At 47.9% G+C, this 24,824-nt stretch overlaps 1 protein-coding gene across 7 annotated transcripts in view; it reads left to right on the forward strand.

Annotated features, from left to right (window-relative positions):
* The window catches only part of LOC147634562 (alpha-mannosidase At3g26720-like), a 169,805-nt gene that overhangs the window by 93,637 nt on the left and 51,344 nt on the right, over positions 1-24,824 (forward strand). For all 7 annotated transcript variants that reach the window (XM_086803669.1, XM_086803671.1, XM_086803668.1 and 4 more), the window contains 4 exons: positions 13,104-13,204; positions 13,299-13,392; positions 13,496-13,663; positions 13,848-13,937. In XM_086803669.1, coding sequence (XP_086659795.1) covers positions 13,104-13,204; positions 13,299-13,392; positions 13,496-13,663; positions 13,848-13,937 — 453 coding nt within the window. The remainder of the gene's footprint in view (positions 1-13,103; positions 13,205-13,298; positions 13,393-13,495; positions 13,664-13,847; positions 13,938-24,824) is intronic.

The following is a 24,824-nucleotide window of genomic DNA, read 5'->3' on the forward strand; positions in this document are numbered from 1 at the left end:
CTGGTCAGGCAGGTTTTCGACGAGCCTTCTCTACTATTGATCACATTTTCACCCTGAGATGCCTGATTGACCAAACTCGGGCACGGAGATAGAGACTCTATTGCTATTTTGTGGACTTCCGCAAAGCCTTCGACACAGTCCCGATAGAGCGCCTCTTCCATCGCTTTTAGACACTGGGCATACCCCCCGACATGATGTGGGGGATTTACAGATTATATGAGCAAGTGTTTGGACGAGTTAGATGCCGAGGGGGACTATCAGATATGATTGCCAACACCATTGGTGTGAAGCAGGGCTGCCCTCTCCCCCCAACACTCTTTGGCTTATACATCGACAAGGTAGCAGACTACATCATACACGGAGGAGGCTCTGGGATTGACATCTCAGGTACGACTGTACACATTCTATTATATGCTGATGATATCATTCTTGTGTCGGATACTCGGACAGGGCTACAAAGGCATCTGCAGGCCCTGGATACTTTCTGTGCGGAGCGAGGACTCACAGTGAACCTTGGGAAAACCAAGGTTATGGTCTTTCATACATCAGCAGCAGCAGTCAAATGCCAGACTATCCTTACACTAGCCCGGGGACAGGTAGAGGTGGTGAGCTCATATGTATACCTTGGGGTCACATTTACCAGCTCACCAGGGAGATTCTCTATGGCACAGGCAGCCAGAGACAGAGTGACACGAGGGTACGCAGCACTAGCAATTTTGGAACGCCAGTGTCACCAGGCACACTTCCAGGAGCCCCGTACTAAGGGGTGGCTATTTGATACACTAGTTACTCCAGCATTGATGTATGCAGCAGCAATATGGGCACGAGGTTTGGCTACATCCTCATGGACACAGATAGAGCGCCCTCAGATTTTGATGCTCTCACGGATGATCCGCAGCAAACCTTCAGTACCACATGATAACCTTCAAGCGGAGTTTGCTGTACCACCTATGTTAGTAGAGGCCATGTTCCAGACTATATCTTTTATACACAGGATGCGGGAGCTCCCACTAAATCGGGTATCTCGGACTGCTCTTGAGGCATCCAGACAGCTTGCTGAGGAGGGACATACCTGGTCATGGTACTCCCAGGTGGTACAGTGGATATCATCACACAGGATTGATATTGATAGATTACCACCCTTACAGTATGACCTAGCTGCACCACACAAACGCCTCTCTCAGACAGAGAGGAACAAAGTCATGAGACATGACATTTGTTCCTCTCTCAGACAGAGAGGAACAAAGTCATGAGACATGACATTTGGCAGGGCCACATACAGGAGACTTGGCTATCTCCCAGTTAGCCACTCCCGACGAAGATGCTCTACTACAGAGACCACTTCTTGAGCACCTCCACAGACGGCTTCATCCAGCGACCACGATACTTGGAGGTCCACTTATCACATGGAGCCAAAGTAGCCATTGGGCGACTAAGGGTCTCATCACACCAACTAGAGATCGAGACTGGGAGAGCAGCATGCATCCTTCGAGCAGAGTGCATTTGCGGATTATGCTAGACGGGGGTAGAGACAGAGGAGCATTTTGTTTGCCAGTGTGGTGCTTTGCAGGAGATCAGGGCATGCTATCCTTAGGTTTTTAGAGGGACCACATCACTTAGATAGATCTGGGAGAGATCGGACCAGAGACAGCTAGGTAGACTACTACTAGCACTATAGAGACACAGGGAGATCTTACTTCAGACACCCGCACATCATAGCGGAGGAAGACAGTCCCAGTTAACTGACTTCTTCCAGAGATTGGCACCAGTAGCCCAGCTACACACATTGGGAGTGACATCTCAGCGAGTGGAGGAGATTCGAGCTAGGCGACGACCCAGACTAGCCGGCTACCAGCAGACACCACGGCTACACCACAGAGAGATCGCGGCCATCTAGTCTCAACACTAATAGGAGGTCGAGGAGCAGCTGGCACATTTTCGCTCTGATCTAGGATGCATGTTCCAGACATTTACGGCATCCTCACATCGGATGTATGACATATTGTACCGAGACTATGGGACTGGATGGAGTTAGGAGTAGATAACATATCATACTTGTATCACCCCTTCAGCATATAGAGATGCATTAGTAGCCCTAGTACTCCATCCACACCCTCTCGTTTGTACACCACCATTGAGTCCCCTATGGTCGTGTTGTCATACTTGTACATTTTATTCTCACTCCACATTTTCCTCTTGATGACTGGAGGAACATCATTGTACTACTTGTTTGTCTCATAGGCCAATTTTGGCCTTTTGCAGACGTTAATATATCTTTCTCTCTTTCTTTCTTTCTTTCTCTCTCTCTCTCTCTCTCCCCACAATGGCCATCTTCGAACCTCCTTAGCTCTACATTGTGCAACCCTAATTTTTGTACCATCAATTGGTATCAGAGCTAACCCTAGCTTGGTTCGCTGCCTACCGCCATCAAACTTCCCTGCTTCACACACCATTTTTCCCACCGACTGGTTCTCTTCGTGCGCCTTCAGTCCACAACCTTATTATTAAATCACGTTGCTGCCCTGGAGTCTTCCTTCGCACACGTGGCAGTCGCCTCATTCGCTGCCTTCGCTAACCCCACCAGACTTCGCTGCCACTTGAGCCAACATCCATGGTTCACAAAGCGTCGTCGTCGAGCTGCCCAACAAACCCCCCTTTGGAGCGAAGGTGGTGAGACCCGAACGCAAAAGAAAGATACTACCTTCTAACCCCATCACATGCTGTGTCAATGCCGACTTATCATGGACACCTCTTGTGTCATGATAGTCCTCCAATCAGATAATACAACCGAGGTAGCAAGGCTAGCACTTCAGTCACTACCCTGGCTCCTAACTCTGATAAACTAAAAATACAAAGTCTTTTGTAAAACAAGGTGGTACAAACATAGAAACGTTCACACACATGACGTACATTTATTACAAATCAATTTTGGGCGACATCCCGGGTAGAGGACCCTGACTCAAACACATAAAAATAGGAAAGATAGAACTTTTGGGGGTAGTTAGAGTGAAGACCCCCCTCGATGCTAGGGATGGTGCCTCTTTCGGTATCTCTTCCATGCTACAGCCCCTTCCATGACCTTATGGGAACTTCAATTTGCTGAATGTAGATATGATTTTCCCAATTTTGGCTGAATTAGGTAAAATCCTCAAATTTATGTTGGTAAACAGGCTTCAATGTCAATATAGAGAGCTGTTTTTTACAAAAGCCTTATTTTTTTCGACTATTGCAGGCGGGCAGCAGGACGACGATGCTTTGTGAACCGTGGATGCTAGCTCAGGTGGTTGAAAACCCTAATAATAAGGTTGCTGATTGAAGGCACACGAAGAGTACCGGTCGGTGGGGAAAATGGTGCGCAACGCAATGAAGTTTGATGGCCGCAGGCAGCGAACCAGGCTAGCGTTAGCTCTGATACCAATTGATGGTACAAAAATTAGGGTTGCACAGTGCATAGCTAAGGAGGTTTAAAGATGGCCATCGTGGGTAGAGAGAGAGAGAGAGAGAGAGAGAGAGAGAGAGAGAGAGAGAGAGAGAGAGAGAAATGAAATGAAATGTTATATTAACGTCTTCAAAAGGCCAAAGTGACCTATGAGACCAAAGTTACAACCATGTGAGAAAGCTGTATTAACGTCTACTAGAGGCCGAACTCGACCTATGAGACAAATCAATGTACAACTATCAATGTCTTTAGGATGTCCAGAAAAAAAAAGGACAAAATGAACATGAAATAAACTATGAAAGTAGAGAGAGAGAGAGAGAGAGAGAGAAATGAAATGAAATGAAATGAAATGTTATATTAACGTCTTCAAAAGGCCATAATGACCTATGAGACCAAAAGTTACATCATGGTGGATCTGATACAATGTCTGGATAAAAAAAAAAAACCCAGAAAATGAAAAATAAAGATGATACTACTGGCACCTAGAAAATGAAACTGGAACTGGAAGGTACACTATGGAGGTACCTCCATCTCATAATATGTGCCGCATCGGACACTGGCGGATCTCCTCAATATCCTCTGTGGTCAGCACCCTGACTGGGTGTCTCGCATGCCTCGCAAGAATAATCCGAATCTGCCGCTGCAACCTCCGTCTATGCTGGGATGCCCTCCTCCGTGGTCGTGGGCGTCTGGACCACCCAAGCTCAATCGCACGATCAATCAGTGTACCCCTGGTGTGGGCGGTATCCATGTCCTGCTGCTGCTGTGGTCCATCTGGTGCAGTGATGGCCGGACTAAAGAAGTCTGTAATGTGCCTCTGAGTCTGGCTCTCTGTGCGCCTAAGCAGGCTATCTCTATGTCTCCGCAGCTCAAGCAAGAACAATCCCAAACACCTCTGGTCCTGGTACCCCATGACTCTGGAAAGTGGTCCAAAACCCTCTCTGAATAAACAGTGGAAACGACCACGTATCTCATAGTATGCAGTACAATGGCATATATAATGGAGCTCTGTCTCTGGCTCCCCATGGCATACTCGGCATATCCTGGCCTCAGCTGGTATACCTCTATATCGGCCAATCTCAATCTCAAGCTGGTGTGAGGATGTGCGAATCTGACCAATAGCACATCGTACTGCATGAGACAAGTGTACATCCATGTAACTGGGTCTGATCACAAAACCATCTGCTGTGAGCTGAAGAAAATGTTCTCTGTAGAAAGCCATCTTCGTGCCCAGCTCCTCAGTCGGCTGTATCCATGTCCTCCTAATGTCGAGCTGAACTAAATCCTGACGGATGAGTCTGGTAATCTCTGTCCGTGTAAGAGTGAGAGAGGGTGCCTCCAGAGAATACTGGAAGGGAGGCAATCTGTCCATGCTAAAACCATGTGCCTGGAACCACGATGTCATCTGTCCATACCAACAAGCCGTGTCTCCCTGTAAAGCTAACTGTCGGGAGGACTCCAGGGCGAGGCGTGCATATCTGTCTCGGGGGAGATCCCACAAGCCATGTATGTAGGAGACTGATCTCGTAAGAGCCTCAATCGCCAGAGGGGCAGCCGCCATCTCTGCTCGAATAATCTCATGAGGTACCACAGCCTTGGCTCTAATAAGCCTAGCAATCATAGATACCAAAGGCCTCTCCATACCTCTCCACCCGCCTGCGCTGTGATGGCCCACTGAAGGTCCCCATATCTGCACTCCATAAAGCATAGCTGATGTCACTAGAGTGTCAAAAAGCCAGAGTTTTGTTCGAGGTTCCTGAAACTGAACCTGCGAACACATCCTCTCCAAACCACCCAGGGCTGCATGTGCTCTAGTCAATCTAGTCTCTGCTGCTCTCCTCATCGAAAACACTGGCCCACTGAATACTACCCCAAGATATGTATATGCATCTGTATACTCCACAATCTCCTGCCCATATGTAAATGTGGAAGCTGATCGCCTAACCCACTGTGGCGTGGTGTTAAACACCATAACCTTGGTTTTGCCAAGGTTGACAGACAATCCACTATCATGTGCAAACTCATGTAAAGCATCCAGATGACGCTGCATACCCTCAGGAGAGTCAGAGATCAACACAATATCATCAGCATATAACAATAGTGGGATCCATGTACCTGCTAGCTGGGCTCCTCTGTCCCCCAATCTCTCAATGTAGTCAGAAGCCTCATCCACATACATACCAAACAGTGAAGGAGATAACGGGCAACCTTGCTTCACTCCTATAGTGGAGTGAACCAAAGTAGAGACCCCCTCTGGGGTGCGTACCTGTCCTGCAACTGATCTGTATAAAGCCATAATTCCCCATATGAGCTCTGTGGGTACCCCCATCTCCTGTAATCGCCTCATCAATCTGGCTCTGGGCACTGTATCAAATGCTTTGCGGAAGTCCACAAAGCTACAATAAATCCGTCGCCCATGCGACCTGCCCTCCTCAATAATGGCCCGGAGAGTCAAGATGTGGTCAAGAGTAGAGAAACCTCTCCTGAACCCTGCCTGTCCCTCTGCTCGAATGCCAACTCTCTCTGCCCATCTACTCAACTGCTGCTCAAGAATGGATGCATACAATCGTGCTAGTGTGTGACCAATCATAATAGTGCGATAATTCCCTGGCTGCATAGGGTCCCCTGACTTGAAGATAGGCACGATGGTGGACCTACTCCAAGTCTCGGGTAAGCCTTCGCACATAGCACGATTGAACATCACTGCTAGAAGCTCTGCCAGCATGTCTCTCGCATGAATAAAGTGCTCAGCAACCAATCCATCGTGATCATATGCTCTCCCAGTCTTCATCCTATCAATGGCCTTCCTTACCATCTCTGCGGTAAAGAAAGTACATGTCTGTGGGCATGGTGCTGGCGGGTCAGGAAAAGGTGTCTGTCCAGGAACTGTATATAGAGATGCTGCATAACTACCCCAGACCTCTGTAGAAGTGATGGCCAAAGCAGGGGAGGACTCATGAAACAGACGCCAAGCCTCCCTCGAATCCTGGCTCAAGAACAGCTGGTATAATTCCTGCTCTAGCTGAGCAAGGAAGGCCCGCTTCTTCCTTCGCACAATGCGTCGGAAGGCAATACGTGACTGTCGGTAAGTAGTGACTCCCAAAGCAACCTCCCGCTGCAGTCGGGCTCTGGTCTCTCTGCACTCCTCATCATACCAGCTGTTCTGGGGCATACATCTAGAATGCTGTCTCTGTCCAGGCTGAGTATGTGGATATGCCTCTCTCGCTGCATCATGTAAAGTCTCTGTCAGTATATGGGTCAACTCCTCCAAAGGTCTCCCTGGCTCCTCTGTGTACAGACGTCTATAAATCCCATCTGTGTAGACAGCATCAGTCTCTGAGGTAAAAGTATATCGAGTGTGATCTGCCCCTCGTGTCCTCTGAGCTGTGGTAAAGTGAAAAGAGATAGTCAATGTCAACAATGCATGATCCACTACTACCCCAATGGGCCGAGATCCAACTGTGAAGTCCTCAATGCATGAAACAAAGCTGGGCATAGCCATAACATAATCCACTGTGCTAGCACCATGTCTATGTGGAAAGCAAGTAAATCCAGCTGCTGACGGAAACCTCTGCAAGCCATTAAGTATGGCCAACCCATGCGCAGTCCCCATATCTACCAAATATCTCCCATACTCTGTGCACTCCACATCCTGTGAGCTTCTGTCTAATCCCATATCCAGAGTGTCCAACTCTCTCAGCATCTCCTCCGAGGTATCATAAAAGGCTGTCTGGCGGTTGCCCGTCCGGGCATTAAAGTCCCCTAACAGGATGATGTCTCCATCCCTAGAGAACTCCCATATGTCATCATCTAGCACAGAGAAAGGAGACTGCCCTCTAGGTGCTGCATATGTCGATGTACTAGGAGCAAAATAGCATATGGCAATATACAGGAATCTGCCTGTGTCGGCCCTCAGTCTCACCCACATATATCTGGCCTGATCATCTCTCCGAACTATGTGTATAAGCGGTTGCAGCTCCTCCCTGAAAAGAACTGCCACCCCTCCTGATCCTCTACTACTGTGTACCGATCTCGTCCCTACTCTGCAAGCTGTCTCCCATCTGTATCCTGTCACCTGTGGCATCATCTGACCAGGGGCCTGGTGAGTCTCCGAGTAGAAGACTATATCTCTATCTCTAAAGCTGTCCTCAAAGGCACCTACATCAAGTCTGAGGGATCCATTGCAGTTCCAGGCTGCCAGCTTTAATTTGGTCCCATAGGTCTCGCACCGTCATGTAGAGCGTCGCTCCACGATGACCACCCTCCCTTCTCTATAAAATGCTATCTTACCCTTTTCTCTTGCTGCTCTAATCTCTGGCATGACTTCCTTCATATGTGCAAGCTGTGAAAGAGTAAGATCATCACCAAGAAAAATGCCTGTATTCTTTAAAGTGGGTCGTCTCTTCAAGAACTCCTTCTTCGCCTCAATAGAAGGGAAGCGAAGTATGAGAGCTCTTTCCTTTGATGTTTCCCCGTTGCCTCCGCTCTTTTTGCCCACTCTCCAGGCTTTTGCGTGTGTCGGACTGTCAATCCCCATCAACACCATAAGCTCTTTCACCTCCTCTTCAACTTTATCCCCGTCTTTAAGGCCGGTAATCCTCACATGCAAAGCACGTGTACGTCTTCGTTGTTCCTCTTCCAAAGTCATATTAATGATTGTAGGTGTAGGGGTTGTTATCTCCTTACCTTTACCCTTCTTGGCGACCTCTATCCACTTCTCCGCTTCATCCATCTTCTTTTGCGTCTTGGTGATGACTTCCACCCATGAGGAAGTCTTTGCTTCCTGTTGCTTCTCTTCTTCCTTAATTGCCCGTACTTGCTCCTTGATAACCTTGAGCTCTTCTATCATGGATGGCTGAATTTCACCTTCTTCAAGTCCACCATTTGCCTTGGCCTCTGCAAGCTCCCTCTGAAGAGCTGAAATTACGCCTTTGAGCGTGTTGACTTCCCCGTGAAGGTCTTTGACTTCCGCTATGAGATCCTCCTTCTCCTCTTTCCACCGCTTACCCTCATTGAATACCATTTGGAGAAAGTTTGCTTTCTCCTTCCACCATCCCTCCATCTCTGCCTTCCATTCCTTCATTTCCTTTTCCACATTTGTTATCCTCTTATTTGTGACCATAAAGGTCGCCTTCGTCGGGTTGCGTAAGGGTGAAGCCATGGAAGAAGTGAGAGAGAGAGAGTTATGCTGCTGCCTTGGGGGCCTGAGCAAGGGTGGGTGGGGAAAGGGGGCCGCCAACCAGCCCACAGCCTAACGGAGAGCACCGGTGACCATTGCCAGCAGACCTGTGCGGCGTACAACGAACAGGGCAGCAGGCGGGGGAAGCGAGCAGGGTGAGAGAGAGTTATGCTGCAGAGGCGAAATGCTGGACAGAGGCGAAATGGCGGGGAGGGAGGCAGAAGCGAAATGCTGGACAGAGGCGAAATGGCGGGGAGGGAGGCAGAGGCGAAATGCTGGGCAGAGGCACAGGCGAAATGGCGGGGAGAGAGAGAGAGAGAGAGAGAGGGGTGGCGCAGGCAGGCAGCGGGAGGGGTGGGCGCAGGGCGAAGCGAGAGGGGTGGGCGGCGGGGAGAGAGAGAGAGAGAGAGAGAGAGAGAGAGAGAGAGAGAGAAATGAAATGAAATGAAATGATATATTAACGTCTTCAAAAGGCCAAAATGACCTATGAGACCAAAAAGGTTACAACAATTGGTGGATCTGATACAATGTCTGTGTAAGGAAAGCTAAAAACAACTAAACAACTAACTGAAACTGAAACAACTATGAGGAAAAGTACGGTACCAGGAGCTCCTAATGGATAACATGTGGGAGGAAAACTCCAGCAACAAAGGTAAGCATCATATACATCACTATCCAAAGATGTCTCTCATCGGTCGATGGCGGATATCCTCAATGTCCTCCATGGTGAGTACTCTGACTGGACGTCTCCCATGCCGTGCTAGTATGGTCCTGATCCTCTGTTGTAGTCTCCGCCGGTGTCGAGATGGGCCTCTCATCTTGGGGCGCCTGGACCGCCCCAGCTCTATAGCCCAATCAATCAGTGTACCTCTGGTGCGGCTGTACTCTGGGGCTAGCTGCAATGCCTGCTGACCTGACTGCTCAATCTCTGGTCGAAAGAAGTCTGTAATCTGCCTCTGTAGGTGTCTCTCCCTCTCTGATCCCCTCCCTCTCAGGAGACCCTCTCTATGTCTACGCAGCTCCAGCAAGTACAATCCGAGGCATCTCTGATCCTGGTATCTCATGACTCTAGAAAGTGGTCCAAAACCCTCTCTGAACAGGCAGTGAAAACGGCCTCGTATCTCATAATATACTGGACAGTGACATATGTAATGTAACTCTGTCTCTGGCTCCATCTGGCACAGCTGACAAATCCTGGCCTCAAGAGAGAGAGATGGTTGTAGAGAGAGAAAGACTGTAAGTTGCACGACTCAATGAATACTTGATTAATGTTATGAAAGTACACCAAGTACATGCATTTTGTAGGTGGCAAACCTTACCTTATGACTCACACAAATCACAAGTACCGATGGGCACATGACACATAGCACATACTTATCTTATACATATAAGAGGGTGTTCACACCTAGGCAAGCACACGATCCCAACAGGTTTTTCACAAGGGATGCATCAGTTAGCTTCATCGGCTTATTCGGAACTTCCTTTAGCCAGGATAAGATGGCACTGTACACACCAGGGCGAGAGGGGCTGGGGACACCATTATTATGCCTAACCAAGAGGGAGGATTGAACATCATTGACCCGGAGGTGTAGTGTAAGGCTTTACTCTGTAAGCTGGTAGTAGTGAGAGGATTTCTTTCTGGCACTAAGCCTTGGAAGGACTTTCTTCTGCAACAACTCTCACACACTTCATAGTCATGTTAAATCATGCATTTTCTCAACTTGGTATCAAAGATAGGCTAGTATGTCAATTACTAGGTGCATTCCGATTAGGGGAGGTGATTGGATTTACAGCCCATGTTTTATCTTCTCGGATGCAAAGCACTGACCACCTCTCTTCTGCGAGCCTAGGATTGCATGAGGAGCTTCTTGGTTCATATTCCTCCGCGAGGCTTACAGGTTTCCCATTGTGTGGAATGACTTGATCTTGGATGAATTTGGTAGACCTCTTGGAGCAGCTACACATATACAGTGGGCTGCCTGGGCTACACTTCTCCCCTCAGTGTTGGATTGGAAGAGGCTCATGAGTCTCACGGAGAATAAGAGAATACTTCACACCCAGCACTTGAGAGGCACTAGTCAGAGGATTTTGTAGATAAATGCAACTATACCTAACCACTGGATCACACAGAACTTCCTGGAAGGGCCTTATCACTTATGGTTTGGGGTATTTTCAGGGACAAGGGCACCTCTTTAGATCGTGTGCCTTCCCACTTTGGGTGAGTACGATGTACCGGTCTTTTACTCCGTTCAGGATAGATGGCTCTTGGAGACAAGTCTTGGGTAGGATATCATTGAGGGTATGGTACCTCTAACCCAAGTGGAAGCACTAAACTGTATCTGCAGACCCCCTAATTTTCAACCCAACCTCACTTATGCGGATCCCATCATAGAGCATATACCAAACATTCGAAGTCTCCAAGATCATTCCATCCCATGTGTCGAGAATCCGATGTCGAGTAGGGTCACAATCCATTGGGGAGGAGCTTTGCATCTACCACTAGCTCCTACAGGATCATCCTCTGCATCCTTCATCTCATTTTATGGAGTGCAGTGTATTACACCCATCCTTACTCCAACAAATTGCAGGGATGCATAAGTGCATCATGCCAGAATACTTTAAGCCAAGGGATAGGGGTGTCTTGCCCCTCTAAAGGTCATGGGTATGGTTGAAACAATCTGTGTCTTTCTCCTCTAGACATTACACAGACCTGCAGTCAACTTGTCCTTCTAGGCTTTCCGTGCACTCATTTGCACCTATAGCTGATGTGCACTGGTTGAAGTGTATTATCATCAGCGAGAAAAGAATTGTAACCTTCTGGCTTCTATCAACCTCACCACCTCTTCCAAAAGAAATCTTCTATGGCTTTAGTAACATGCCGAATCTCCCAGCGCAGTCTTTGAGTGGGAACCCAAGTGGAAGCACTAAACTGTATCCACAGACCACTCAAGGAGTGGTCTTAAAAGGCCCCCTAATTTTCAACCCAGCCTCGCTCATGCGGGTCCCATTATAGGGCATCTTCCAAACATCCAAAGTCTCCAAGGTTATTCCATCCCATGTGTGGAGTGGGGTTACAACCAATGTCTGCTTTATTGAGGAGGAGCTTTGCATCTACCACTGGCTCCTGCAGGATCATCCTCCATCCTCTCTTCTTATGGAGTGGTGTAGTACACCTGTCCTCACTCCAATAAATCCAGTGGTTTGTAGGGATGCATAAGTGCATCATGCCAGTATACTTTCAGCCAAGGGATAGGGGTGTCTTGCCCCTCTAAAGGTCATGGTTATGGATGAATCAATCCGTGTAATTCTCCTCTAGACATTACACTGACGTGCAGTCAACTTGTCATTCTAGGCTTTCCGTACACTTATATGCACCTATAGCTGATGTGCACTGGTTGAAGTTGGTCATCAGTCAGAAAAGAATTGTAACCTTCTGGTTTCTATCAAACCACACCACCTCTTCCAAAAGAAATCTTGCAGGGCTTTAGTAACATGCTGATTCTCCCAAGGCAGTCTTTGAGTGGGAACCCAAGTGGAAGCACTGAACTGTATCTGCAGACCACTCAAGGAAAGGCCCCCAACTGTGCTCATGGTGTGGATCCCATGATAGGGCATCTACCAAACATCCAAAGTCTCCAAGATCATTCCATCCATGGGTGGAGTGGGGTCACAATCCAATGTCTGCTCTATTGGGGAGGAGCTTTGCATCTAGCACTGGCTCCTACAGGATCATCCTCCATCCTCTCTTTTTATGAAGTGTAATACACCCATCATCACTCCATCAAATTCCAATGGTTTTTAGGGATGCATAAGGGCATCATGCCAGAATACTTTAAGCCAAGTGATAGGGGTGTCTTGCCCCTCTAAAGGTCATGGGTATAGTTGAATCAATTCATGTAATTCTCTGCTAGACATTACACAGACCTGCAGTCAACTTGTCCTTCTAGGCTTTGCGTGCACTTATAGAAGAGAGTGGCTGTCTATCCCATCTAGACTGGAATTAATTTGTGCGATCCTCGTCTAGACATTACACAGCCCTGTAGTCAACCTGTCCCTTGGTTTTTAAAGGCTTTCCATGCACCCATAGAAGAGATTGGCTCTCTTTCCCATCTGGGCTCACTGCATATATCCCCTAGTTTCTAAGGTTCACCCCATCTCATCACGAAAAAAGTCATTCCACATAATCAGCTGCACATCTAGGTCATCATGGGAGGACCGTTGCAGACCAAATGTAAATCTGCACCATGCCCTGATGATAAGCCAGGAAGAAAGAGGAGACCATCCTACCTTGGTGAAAATTCATCTCAAACTGCCCACACTGGCTAGGTGTGCATTGCATAAGGTGCCAAGAGCGTACAACCTTAATCGTGTTGTATGTTGAACTTTATTGCACTTTTCTTCTTTCTTCACAAATTTCCGCACAAGCATTTATCATAAGCTACATGGAATTTCGATCTGTGATTATGGATGTTCTTGAACCTGCAGGATGGTCGTGTAAACACTTTCTATTCTACTCCCTCTATTTATACTGATGCAAAGTTTGCAGCAAATGAATCGTGGCCTTTGAAGCAAGACGACTTTTTCCCGTGAGTAGAAAAATCATGTACTGAGGTCTGCCAATAAATAAGCTTTCAAATCTGGTTAAACCTTCTCATTGTAAAAGTCCAACCTATGTTTTAGGTATGCAGACTGCCCACACTGTTATTGGACTGGATACTACACTAGTCGGCCGGCTTTGAAAGGCTATGTAAGAATGTTGAGCAACTACTATTTGGTGAGGCTTTGCAACCCTTCTATGCTGGACATAAGATGGTTTACATGTCTTTAGGGTCTTCAATGAGGTCTCAAAGTCAAGTCACATCAAATCTTATGGTCAGATGGCAAGGCAGCTGGAGGTTCTAGTGGGAAGAAGGTCGTCTGGTCCCAATACAGATTCTTTAGGGGAGGCCATGGCTATTTCCCAACATCACGATGCAGTCAGTGGAACCGAGAAACAACACACAGCGAATGATTATGCTAAAAGGCTTTCTATAGGAGCCTCAGAGGTAAACACTCCTTGTGTAAAAATCCTTTAAAAACCTATTTATTCTTATGACAGTAAGAAAAGAAGGTTAAAAAAAACTCTGAAAAACATTAAAATTCCTTGCTTTATAAGTCATTGTGGTAAAGGAGTATTAACAAAGGCAGCACAATGTCCAGATTTCTTAAGCCCAGGTTTTGATATCTCAGGCAATGAAGGTTGTGAACTTTGCCCTTGGATGTTTGGTTGAGACGCCCAAGAACAGCAATTGTCAGAACACAAACACATTTTTTTCTCAGGTATGTGCCACACAATTCTTAGTTTTGGAAAGTTTATGAACTTCCATGAAACCTTGCTTCTGCAGGATATAAGGAACCAGGCCTGCTTGATGAGCAATGACAGTACGCTGTGGGGGGCGTCTCAACTATGTGACCAAGGATTGTGCCAATCGCTAGCACTGGTCTCAAACCAAGGCTGCATGAAGCAAGGCTCAAACCTACCCATGTGTCGGGTGGCTGCCAACATGCTTGCCGCCTAGAGTGGTGTCCTCCACGGGGCAATAGAAGAGGCCAACAATGGAAATTCCTTGATAGAAAAAGTACATCTGCGAGCTGCACCAGTCCGGGTAGATGGAGCAGCTGCCATAGGGTCCTCCAAGGGGGGGGGGGGGGGGGGGGGTGTCGTCAAGGCAGGGGCCAAGGTCGAGTGGAAAGAGCAGGTCAAGAGGAGGACTGAAGGGAGAAAAGGTGGGAAAACAAGAAAGATGGAAACATGAAAAAAGGGGGGGGGGTGCAAGAAAAGGGGAGAAAACAAGAAAGACAGAAACACAGAAAAAAGGAAGGGGGAGCGGGGGGGAAGTCACGAGGAGGGAGGTGCGGCAGCGAAGAGGGGGGCTGGAGCAGTTTGTGCACAAGGCTGGGGGGCAGGGGGAGAAGCTGCAGAGGGAGGGGGGGCTGGGCAGCACGTGCAGAGGGCAAGGGGGGCTGGGAGTAGGTGTAGTGAGCTCTCTCTCTCTCCATGATGGGATTCCATGGACGCATTGTACACCTTTTGTCTCATAGACCCATTGGGTCTTTTGCAAGACGTTAATATATCTTTTTCTTCTTCATCCTTCCTCTCTCTGGAGGGAGGAGGACACCTATACAGTGGATCCCGTGGACCCACCTCGGGCTGCTCTTGACCCACCTCGCCCGAGAGGAGCTACCTGGGACTGGGCCTCTTCACATTCCAGTGTGCCCGACACCCTCGCCCCCCTGGATGTCGGCCACAATCCTTTCATCAGCGCCAGATCTAGGACATGATAAGTTGCAGGAAGAATTGCAGATCACCAAGAAAGATTGGGTGGAGGTAGTGACGAAGCACAAACTCCCACAGAGCATCATACATGAGACTCTCGAGGAGGATAAACATAGTAAGGATAGGGCCCTCCATATGGGAGTGCAGGGGCTTCCCCCAAGGCAAATGCCATGACGCTTTGCCAGATGATAGGACTGGACGGGACCACACCCCCCTTTGTAGATACATGGAGGGCAAGGAAGGATATGACACGAGAGCGACCGCCCATCATCAGATTCCCTACTGATGCCACCAACAGACAGGCCTTCTTAGATAGACAGGCTGCCCTCAAGGGCACACAGGTCTACATGGGGGATGATCTCACCCCAGCACAAGTGGCACACCAGCGTGAGGCAATGGTGACAGTTTACGAGGCTCGTAGAGCGGGCAAGTGGGATGTCTATAGAGATGGCTGGGTTGTTATCACTGAGCGCCGTCCCAAATGGGGATGTAGGGTCTATGAGACCAAACACCTAAGGTTAGCAATATGGAACAAATAGTTACAAGACAAGGGCTGTTCTTCTAAAGCGTTTTTTAAAGCTTTACGTGCAAACAATTGTAAAGACAACATAGTGCCTATCAGAAAACCTAATGGTTCATGGACCCCGACTAAGATAGAATTGGCAGACACTTGTGTACAATACTTTGCAGGTATCTTTTGTAGATAGGAAGTCACGACTTGCCAAACAAGAGTTTATCGCTCAAGTTCAGTCCATAATGTCTGCTGAAGAAAGTATGGATTTTGAGCGTCAGTTTACATTGCAGGAACTTATTGATGCTTTGAACCACATGGGCAGTTGGAAAGCCCCCAGTTGGGATGGTTTGACACTCGAATTCTTCCAAGCTTTTTGGCTTTGTTTTCCAAAATAGCTCCATGGCTTCCATAATATAAAAGTGTAAATCCACCTTTCGCTAGTTGATCAATGGAAGATACAACTGAACATATGCCTTAATGATCGATTGCACTATGCACAATTGTACGTGCAACGGCCATGTAGACAATTTCCAGTATTTCAATTTTGATTTGAGTCTCTGGAGCACCCAATCACATGCTTGTTTGGCTTTCAACCCCCAACCCAAGGGGTATCCCAAGTGTCTGACAATGCCATCCAAAGGGATTACTTCTCCAAATTATAGTGCCAATCCATACATTTCATTGGGAGCAAGTTGGATTTTGAGAAATTTATACGTAAACCAACAACATTGCCATACATATCTAGCACTTGCATAATACATGTAAGATTAGAAGGTGTATTCTGTGGCATGAAGAAGATATCATCAGCATATGGCTGCGCTCGAAAGCCTTTATTTCCTGGAATGCAAATGCCTGTGAGCTGCATCGCAACCATTTTGTCAAGAGTAAGCAGCAATGGATGGGTGGCAATAGCAAACAAAAGGGCACTCAAAGGACAACCCTGATGAACAGATTTCCCCAGAGGCCAAGCATCATAAAATTCACCTTGTAGAATACATTAGGCAGTACCACCTTGATATAACTAGAAAATGACATTGCATTTTATCTCCGAACCTAGGGTCATCATGACTTGTTTAATGAACTCCCAATGAATCGTGTCAAATGCCTTACCATGATCAAAACATCCTGTTTTGTGTAATTAGCATACTCCATAGTGACGTAGGCATTGGCTATATTATCATATATTTGTCGATGTGGAACAAACCCATACAGTTGTGGATGCAATTTTGCATTCAGCAAATCAGCTACCATCCTCGCAATCATTTTGGCAACCAATTTATAGACCATAGGCATTAAGCTGAGCCGATGGGCAGAGAGGCATGGTCATCGAGCACATGGACAGGCTGGCTTCAGGAGAGGATTTACTACCTTGAATCACATACTGACACTTCGGGCACTTATTGAAGAGGGCAGGGCACAAAAGAGAAGGATATACTGCTGCTCTGTGGACTTCCGCAAAGCCTTCAATACCGTACCACGTGCCAGGCTTATGCACAAATTGCATGACATTGAGGTACCCGAGGATATGCAGTGGGGGATATATGCTTTGTATGAGTCTGTGACAAGTAGAGTCCGAGCTCCAAGCAGACTATCTAATAGGGTGACCAGCATGATAGGGGTGAAGCAGGGATGCCCGCTTGGACTGTACATTGATGTGATCTCTGATTATGTAGATAGATTGGGATGCCCAGGGGCATGCCTTGCAGGGGTGTTGATACCCATCTTGTTATATGCTGATGATATTGTTCTAATCTCAGACTCCATTACAAGCTTTTTGTGCGGATAGAGATCTGACAGTGAACCTTGGGAAAACCAAGGTTATGGTGTTTAACACCACACAGCCATGGGTGACGAGATCAGAGCCTCAGTTCACTTTCCGAGGGGAGCTGGTAGAGTACGTTAGGTCATATGTCTACTTGGGAGTTACTTTCACAGGACCTCGTTTCTCCCTGAAGGACGCAGCAGCAGCTACATTAGCTCGAGGGCATGCAGCCTTGGGGGCACTTGAGAGGCAGTGTGCACACATACAGTTTCAGGAGCCACACACCAAATTGTGGCTATTTGATATGCTTGTCACACCGACTCTCCTGTACGGAGCTCCAATTTGGGGGCCCAGTATACATCACAGATCTCAGAGAGGGACAGATGAGGGATGGAGGCAAATGGAGAGACCACTGTATATGATGATTACCCGCATGATTCGGAGCAAATCATCAGTACCACATGAGATTGTTATGGCTGAGCTGGGTGCCCCACCAGTAGTAATCGAGGCCCTATTCCAGGCAGTTACCTTTTTACAACGGCTATGGGAGCTCCCTCAGCAGAGGTACTCGCGATTGGCATTGACCTCATACATACAGTTGACAGAGGATGGAGATACTCATTGTTGGTACGCTCAGATGAGATCATGGTTTGTGAATAGAGGCACTACCACCCTTTCAGTACAGTCTGGGTTGTCCATTTTTGGATCTCACCCGCTCAGAGAAAAACCGCGTGATTAGGATGGATATCATCAGAGTGGACACAGAGAGGACATGGACTAGCCCCCTTGAGCCCTTGGGCACGAAAATGGCTCATTACTAGAGTCATTTTCTACACCTCTCACCGGATGATTTTATCACCCACCCGGCGTACATGGATGTACACCTATCACATGGAATACGTTGTGCCATTGGACAGATCCGGACCTCATCACACCAGCTGCGGATTGAGACAGGGCGATATGTGGATCAGATCTTGGATGACCGCATTTGTCAGCTATGCTACCAGGAGGTAGAGACAGAGGAACACTACATTTGCCGATGTACAGTCTATTATGAGATCTGAGGGAGATATCACTGCCTCTTTCAAGAGGGTTTTGGGCCGTTACGCAAGGTCATGGAGTTTGAGGATCAAAGATGCCTGGGATTGTTTCTAGGTGAGCTCAGGAGACACAAAGAGACCCTCTTGGCAGACAGGAGGCCGAGCCATGATGTACCTGGACAGAGGACCCTGACAGATTTTTTCGGCACGAGCACCAACAACCTAGCCCACACACCTCCTGATACCTCCTCCATTGGGCCATCAGGGCACCGACCACGCTCCCAGGGAGTCACCACTGATAGAGCAGTTATCTTATGTCATGCTCGTCGGCCACGCCCACCAGGATCCTGACCATGGCATCCTCACCATCGCTGGATCAGAGCCATTATTTCTCGACATCGGAGGCGCCTACCTCGCTTCTACGACCTCTGCATTCTAGACAGCCCCATGGCGGAGATACTTGATCTAAGGAGAGGGCAACACTTCAACTGATCAACATACATGGATCTACCTGATATACATTTTTCAGTATTTTCCAGTATTTTCTACTCACTATTATCTCGGAGTCTTACAGTTCTGTTCTTATAACTGTAGGACAATCAATTTATTGTACTTTTTAGTCTCATCTAGTTATTCTCTTTGATGAGACACCAACTTCAGATGTACTCTCAGTTTTGGTCTCATAGGCCACTATGGCCTCTTAGAGACGTTAATATATCAGCTCATTTCATTTCTCTCTCTCTCTCTCTCTCTCTCTCTCTCTCTCTCTCTCTCCCCTCCCTGCCTGTGGGAAGCGCTGCAGAGCAATCTCGAGGAATGGCTCCGAGTCTCCAAGAGAAGCTCGAGGCCCTCGAGACGGCAATGAAGGCACTAATCAAGGAGAACAAGAAGACATTTGATTCCAACCTCAATGAGGTGGAGAACAAATTTCACCGGCACATCATGGCCCTTGAAGCACGGGTCATGGACCTTGAACAAGGCACTCAAGGAGGAGGTGAGTACATTGAAAGTGGAACTGGTAGCCGTCAAGAACACCGAGAAGGAAGAAGGGGAGATCAATGACAACACTCTCACAGCCATCAAAGAAGAGATCTCCAAGGAGATCACAAAGGACATGGAGGGAAAACTCGAAGCCAAGCAGTCAGGATGGGTTGAAGTGGTGAAGAAGAACATCTGTAAAGAAGTGAGGGAGGACTCTAAAAGGGAAGAACACCAAATCATTCACACCATCATTGACGAGGAGAAGATGAGGCAGGCCCGCCGCCTCAACATTTGAGTCATAGGTATAGCCGAGACACCCAACTCCACTCCCGAGAAAGATGGAAAGCTTTTATGCACGAAGCTCGGCTACAGGGAAGAGGACCCTCTCCCCTTCACCAAAGCATGGAGAGCCGGGAAAGACTCAATACGCAAGCGAGCCCTCATCCTACAGTTTGCAGGAGAGACAGAGAGGGTCACCTTCATGAGGAAGAGGGTGATTCTACGAGGATTACAGGGAGATCCCATCTATTTGGATGACGACCTTACAAGGATGCAGATAGAACACAGGAAAACATGCATGCCGAGAGTCCTACAGGCCTGGAAAGAGGGCAAGAGAGCATTCTATCGCAATGGCCGTGTCATCATCGATGGCAAGGCCACCGATTAGCGCTAGGCGGCCTATTAGACATCGGCTATGGAGGATCCAGATTCACAGATACACATAGCAGTTTGGAACTGCAATGGAGCACTTTGGACACATCTTGGGAGGATGGAGGAGGTCATGGAGGGACGGCAGGATTTATGGCAGCGATACACTCAAGAGACTTGGATTACATCCAGTCAGCCTCTACCGCCGAAGATGCTATACTACAGAGATGAGTTTATGCGTATCTCAGCGGATGGATTCATACAGAGACCTAGATACATGGATGTGTACATGTCTCACAGTGCCCGAGTGGCAATTGGCCAGCTCAGAGTGTCATCACACCAGCTTGAGATTGAGGCAGGTAGGGCAGCACGGATCCCCATAGCAAAGAGGATATGCAGACTGCCAGGAGGAGGGGAACATTATGTATGCAGATGCAGAGCATATAGTGTCATTAGAGAGAGATACACCACCATCTTCAGTGGACATCGCTCACTCCGCCAGATCATGGAGTCCGTAGACCAGTGCAGATTTGGCCAGTTCTTGCTAGAGACACAGCGCCACAGAGAGACACTGCTATGGATTCATACCATAGGGAGAGGTGGGCGATAGCTCCAGCTCATTGATTTCTTCCAGAGATCTATCCCAGTGCCTACCCTGACACAGGACGGGGTTACACTTCAGCGCGCTGCGGACCTCCGAGCCAGACGGAGAGCGAGAGCACCAGGCTACGAGACTCCCAGACTACATCAGAGGGAGATCACAGAGATACGGGCTCGACATCAGCACCATATCCAGGAGCGGCTAGCTCACTTACACTCACACCCGGAGATCATGCTCCGAGGTATTTTTACCTCGCCATCGCCTATGTATCACATTATTACACCCCCATTATGGTACTGGTTGGAGCTAGACAAATCTGCATTGCATTCTTGTATACCCTACGCATAAAGGTTGCATACTGAGCCTCTAGCAGTAGTGCTCCATCCATCACACCCCCCCACTAGCTCAGTACTTTCATAGTTTATTTCATGTTCATTTTGTCCTTTTTTTTTCTGGACATCCAGAAGACATTGACAGTTGTACATTGATTTGTCTCATAGGTCGAGTTCGGCCTCTAGTAGATGTTAATACAGCTTTCTTTCTTTCTTTCTCTCTCTGTCTCTCTCTCTCTCTTTTACATGAGATGAGTTGCCGATGCACGTTTGGCCAGAGCATATGCATGCCTAGCGTGCCTAGATCGGTAGTGTTTCCATGCTGATTTCCAAGAACCCCTTACCAAATGTTGGCTATTTGATACCTTGGTGCATGCATTAGTGATGTATGGGCCCCCTTGCTTCTTGAGACGGGATCTTAGTGAGGATTCGTGGAAGACCATAGAGAGACTCCATGTGATGATGCTCTCCCATATGATCGGGAGTAAGCCATCTCTGCTGCATGAGATGAGATTGTGCTAGCGGAGTTTGGAGCCACCCCTTTCATAGATGCCCTCTTTCACAGAAAATTACTTATATTCATCATGTATACACTCTTGATAGTGAGTGTCTCCCAAGATTGGTCCTTGAGTCATCAATGTAGATACTTATATTCATCATGTATACACTCTTGACAGTGAGTGCCTCCCAAGATTGGTCCTTGAGTCATCGATGTAGTTACACAGAAAATCGTGGTACTCTTGGGTGGTTGATTTGTTTGATGGGCACGGCCTCCTGATGGATCTCCTCCCTTCTAGTGCAGGTTGGATTCTCCATTTTTGGATTTCTCACGGCAAGAGATCAACCGTCTCATTCACTGGACTTGCTAGGGTTGCACACGAGCCAGACATGGTTGTCCCCACCAGCGCTTACCATGAAACCTGAGTTTTACATAGCATTTTTTGAGACTTTCAAAGGATGGGTTCATTGAGTGCCCAAAGTACTTACAGATGCACATGTCTCATGCCATGCGGATAGCGATTGACCAGCTGAGGGTACCTTCTAATTGTCTTAGGGTTACGTGGAAAAGCCAAGAGCATACCTTGAGATGCACATGTATGTAGAGTATGCACAACTGGTGAGGTGGAGGATGAGGAGCACTATTTGTTCAGATGCCCACCCTTCTATGGGACCCAAGGGAAATTTCATTCTCTACGGATTTGGCCCCCTCTCAGAGCCTCCCTCTCACAGGTCATGGAGTATGAGGAACATAGATGTTCAGGCATGTATTTATTGCTCAAGCAGCACTCCGAGAGACAGAGCCAGTGAGGCGCCTTGCAGACCTCCATTGCTGATTTCTTTGGGTCACAACCACCAAGTATAGTGATCCGAAAGGAGCAGCAACATGACCAACTGGGTGTCACTAGTGAGCATACATGATTCCTTCTGAGAGGCAATCGCCCCAGACCTCACAGGCCTCATCCCTCCACCCAGCAGGTGCAGACCTAGAATATCCTTCAATGATATGGCATTCTCACATCACAAAGGGGAGATGCTATGGCTGCTTTGGGTTTAATTCTTGAGGAGAATGTGGTATCAGTGTATGATCACACATTGTCATTATGTAGCATCACACGGATACTCACTTATGTGGCTAGTTCCATTGAAATTTTTTTATTTTCCATGGTTCATTATTTACCATGGATACATTGTACTACTTTTTTTGGTCTCATAGACCTTCTGGGTATTTTGAGACGTTAATACTTTCAGTAGAGTTTGGACTCCCCTTTTCTTTGGCTCTCTCATGAAGACACCAACGAGGTTATCCGGTTAGATCTTCTCAGCCTCTACACCCACTGCACATGGATCACACCTTAGGAGCTCCCAACCAAAATGAACTTCTACAGAGATCACTTCCTCACGCTCACTAAGGATGGATTCATCCAGTTGCCGGGCTACCTGAGTATTCACATGTCCCATGCCATGCGGATTGCGATTGGCCGGATACGGGTTTCATCCCACTGTCTCAGAGGTAGATATAGGTAGACCTGAGTGCATTTTCAGAGGTGGGGAGCTCATACGGAGACCTAGAGAGGAAAGGATCTGCCAATTATGCCACACAGAGGTTGAGATAGAGGAGCATTACATATGCCGCCTAGTATACTATGAGATCTACGACAGGTTTCACTGTTTGTTTCGTGAGGGATTTGGTCCACACTCTAGGACCATTGACTTCCGGGACCAACATTGCCTAGGCCTTTTCCTGCTTGAGCTCCGTAGGCACAGGGACACTTTCTTGAGAGAGCTTCGTCCCTAGCCACCCCGACCCCCCCTCACCAGCCAACCATCGCTAGTTTCTTCCGGACCTAGGAGTGGAGGACACCCATACAGTGGATCTTGTGGACCCACCTCGGGCTGCTCTGGACCCACCTCGCCCGAGAGGAGTTACCTCAGACTGTGCCTCCGCATTCCAACGTGCCCGATGCCCTTGGCCCCCTGGACCCCCGGACGTTGGCCATATCCCCTCATCAACTCCAGATCTAGGACATGTTGCACCGCCATTGAGCTACCTTCCCACGTGACATAGCTAAGGGAGACCTCTCAGCCATACTCATTAGCCCCATGCTTGATATTTTGGAGAGTGGTATACCATCTATTGGGCGCTCATGTTCCATGTTCCTAGTATTCCATGATGAGTTTCCATGGACAGTTTTGTATCACCCCAGTGAGATAGCTATGTTTTGTTTTTGTGGTGACCTTCACGATAGGGGTGAAGCATGGATGCCCACTATCACCCACCCTCTTTGGACTGTACATTGATGTGGTCTCCGATTATGTAGACAGATTGGGAGGCCCAGGGGCATGCCTGGCAGGGGTGCTGATACCCATCTTGTTATATGCGGATGATATTGTTCTAATCTCAGACTCTCCGGAGGGACTACAGAGACATCTGGATGCATTACAGGCATTCTGTGCGGATAGAGATCTGACAGTGAACCTTGGGAAAACCAAGGTTATGGTGTTTAACACCACACAGGCATGGGTGTTGAGATCAGAGCCTCAGTTCACGTTCTGAGGGGAGCCGGTTGAGTACGTCAGGTCATATGTCTACTTGGGAGTTACTTTCACAGGACCGCGTTTCTCCCTGAAGGAGGCAGCAGCAGCTAGATTAGCTCGAGGGCATGCAGCCTTGGGGGCACCTGAGAGACAATGTGCACACATACAGTTTCAGAAGCCGCACACCAAATTGTGGCTATTTGATACACTTGTCACACCGACCCTCCTGTACAGAGCTCCAATTTGGGGGCCCAGTATACATCACAAATCTTAGAGAGGGATGGATGAGGGGTGGAGACAAATGGAGAGACCACTAATTCTGATGATTGCCCGCATGATTCATAGCAAATCATCAGTACCACATGAGATTGTTCGGGCTGAGCTGGGTGCTGCATCAGTAGTGTGACCGAGGCCCTATTCCAGGCAGTTACTTTTTACAACGGCTATGGGAGCTCCCTCAGCAGAGGTACTCCTGATTGGCATTGACCTCGTCCATACAGTTGGCAGAGGATGCGCCATCCTCACCATCGCCAGATCAGAGCCATTATTACTTAGCATCGGAGGCGCCTACCTCGCTTCTACGACGTCTCCATTCTAGATAGCCCCATGGTGGAGATATTTGATCTGAAGAGAGGGTATCACTTCAATCGATCAGAATACATGGATCTACTCGATATACATTTTCCAGTATTTTCTACTCAGTATCATCTAGGAGTCTTACTTACAGTTCTTATAACTATAAGACAGTCAGTTTATTGTACTTTTCAGTTTCATTTGGTTGTTCTCTTTGATGAGACACCAACTTCAGATGTACTCTCAGTTTTGGTCTCATAGGCCATTATGGCCTCCGGAGGGCACATGCCTTACATGTACGTGTAGTTGGGTGGGAAGATAAGGGAAATCCCCAAGAGGATGCAAAAGCCCTTGCAACAAAAATTGGAGCCACTGATGTACCCATTACCGGAGCATGGCGAGT

Source organism: Cibotium barometz, chromosome 10, assembly GCF_041138505.1.
Source record: "Cibotium barometz isolate CiBa-2024 chromosome 10, ASM4113850v1, whole genome shotgun sequence".
Taxonomy (NCBI): domain Eukaryota; kingdom Viridiplantae; phylum Streptophyta; class Polypodiopsida; order Cyatheales; family Cibotiaceae; genus Cibotium; species Cibotium barometz.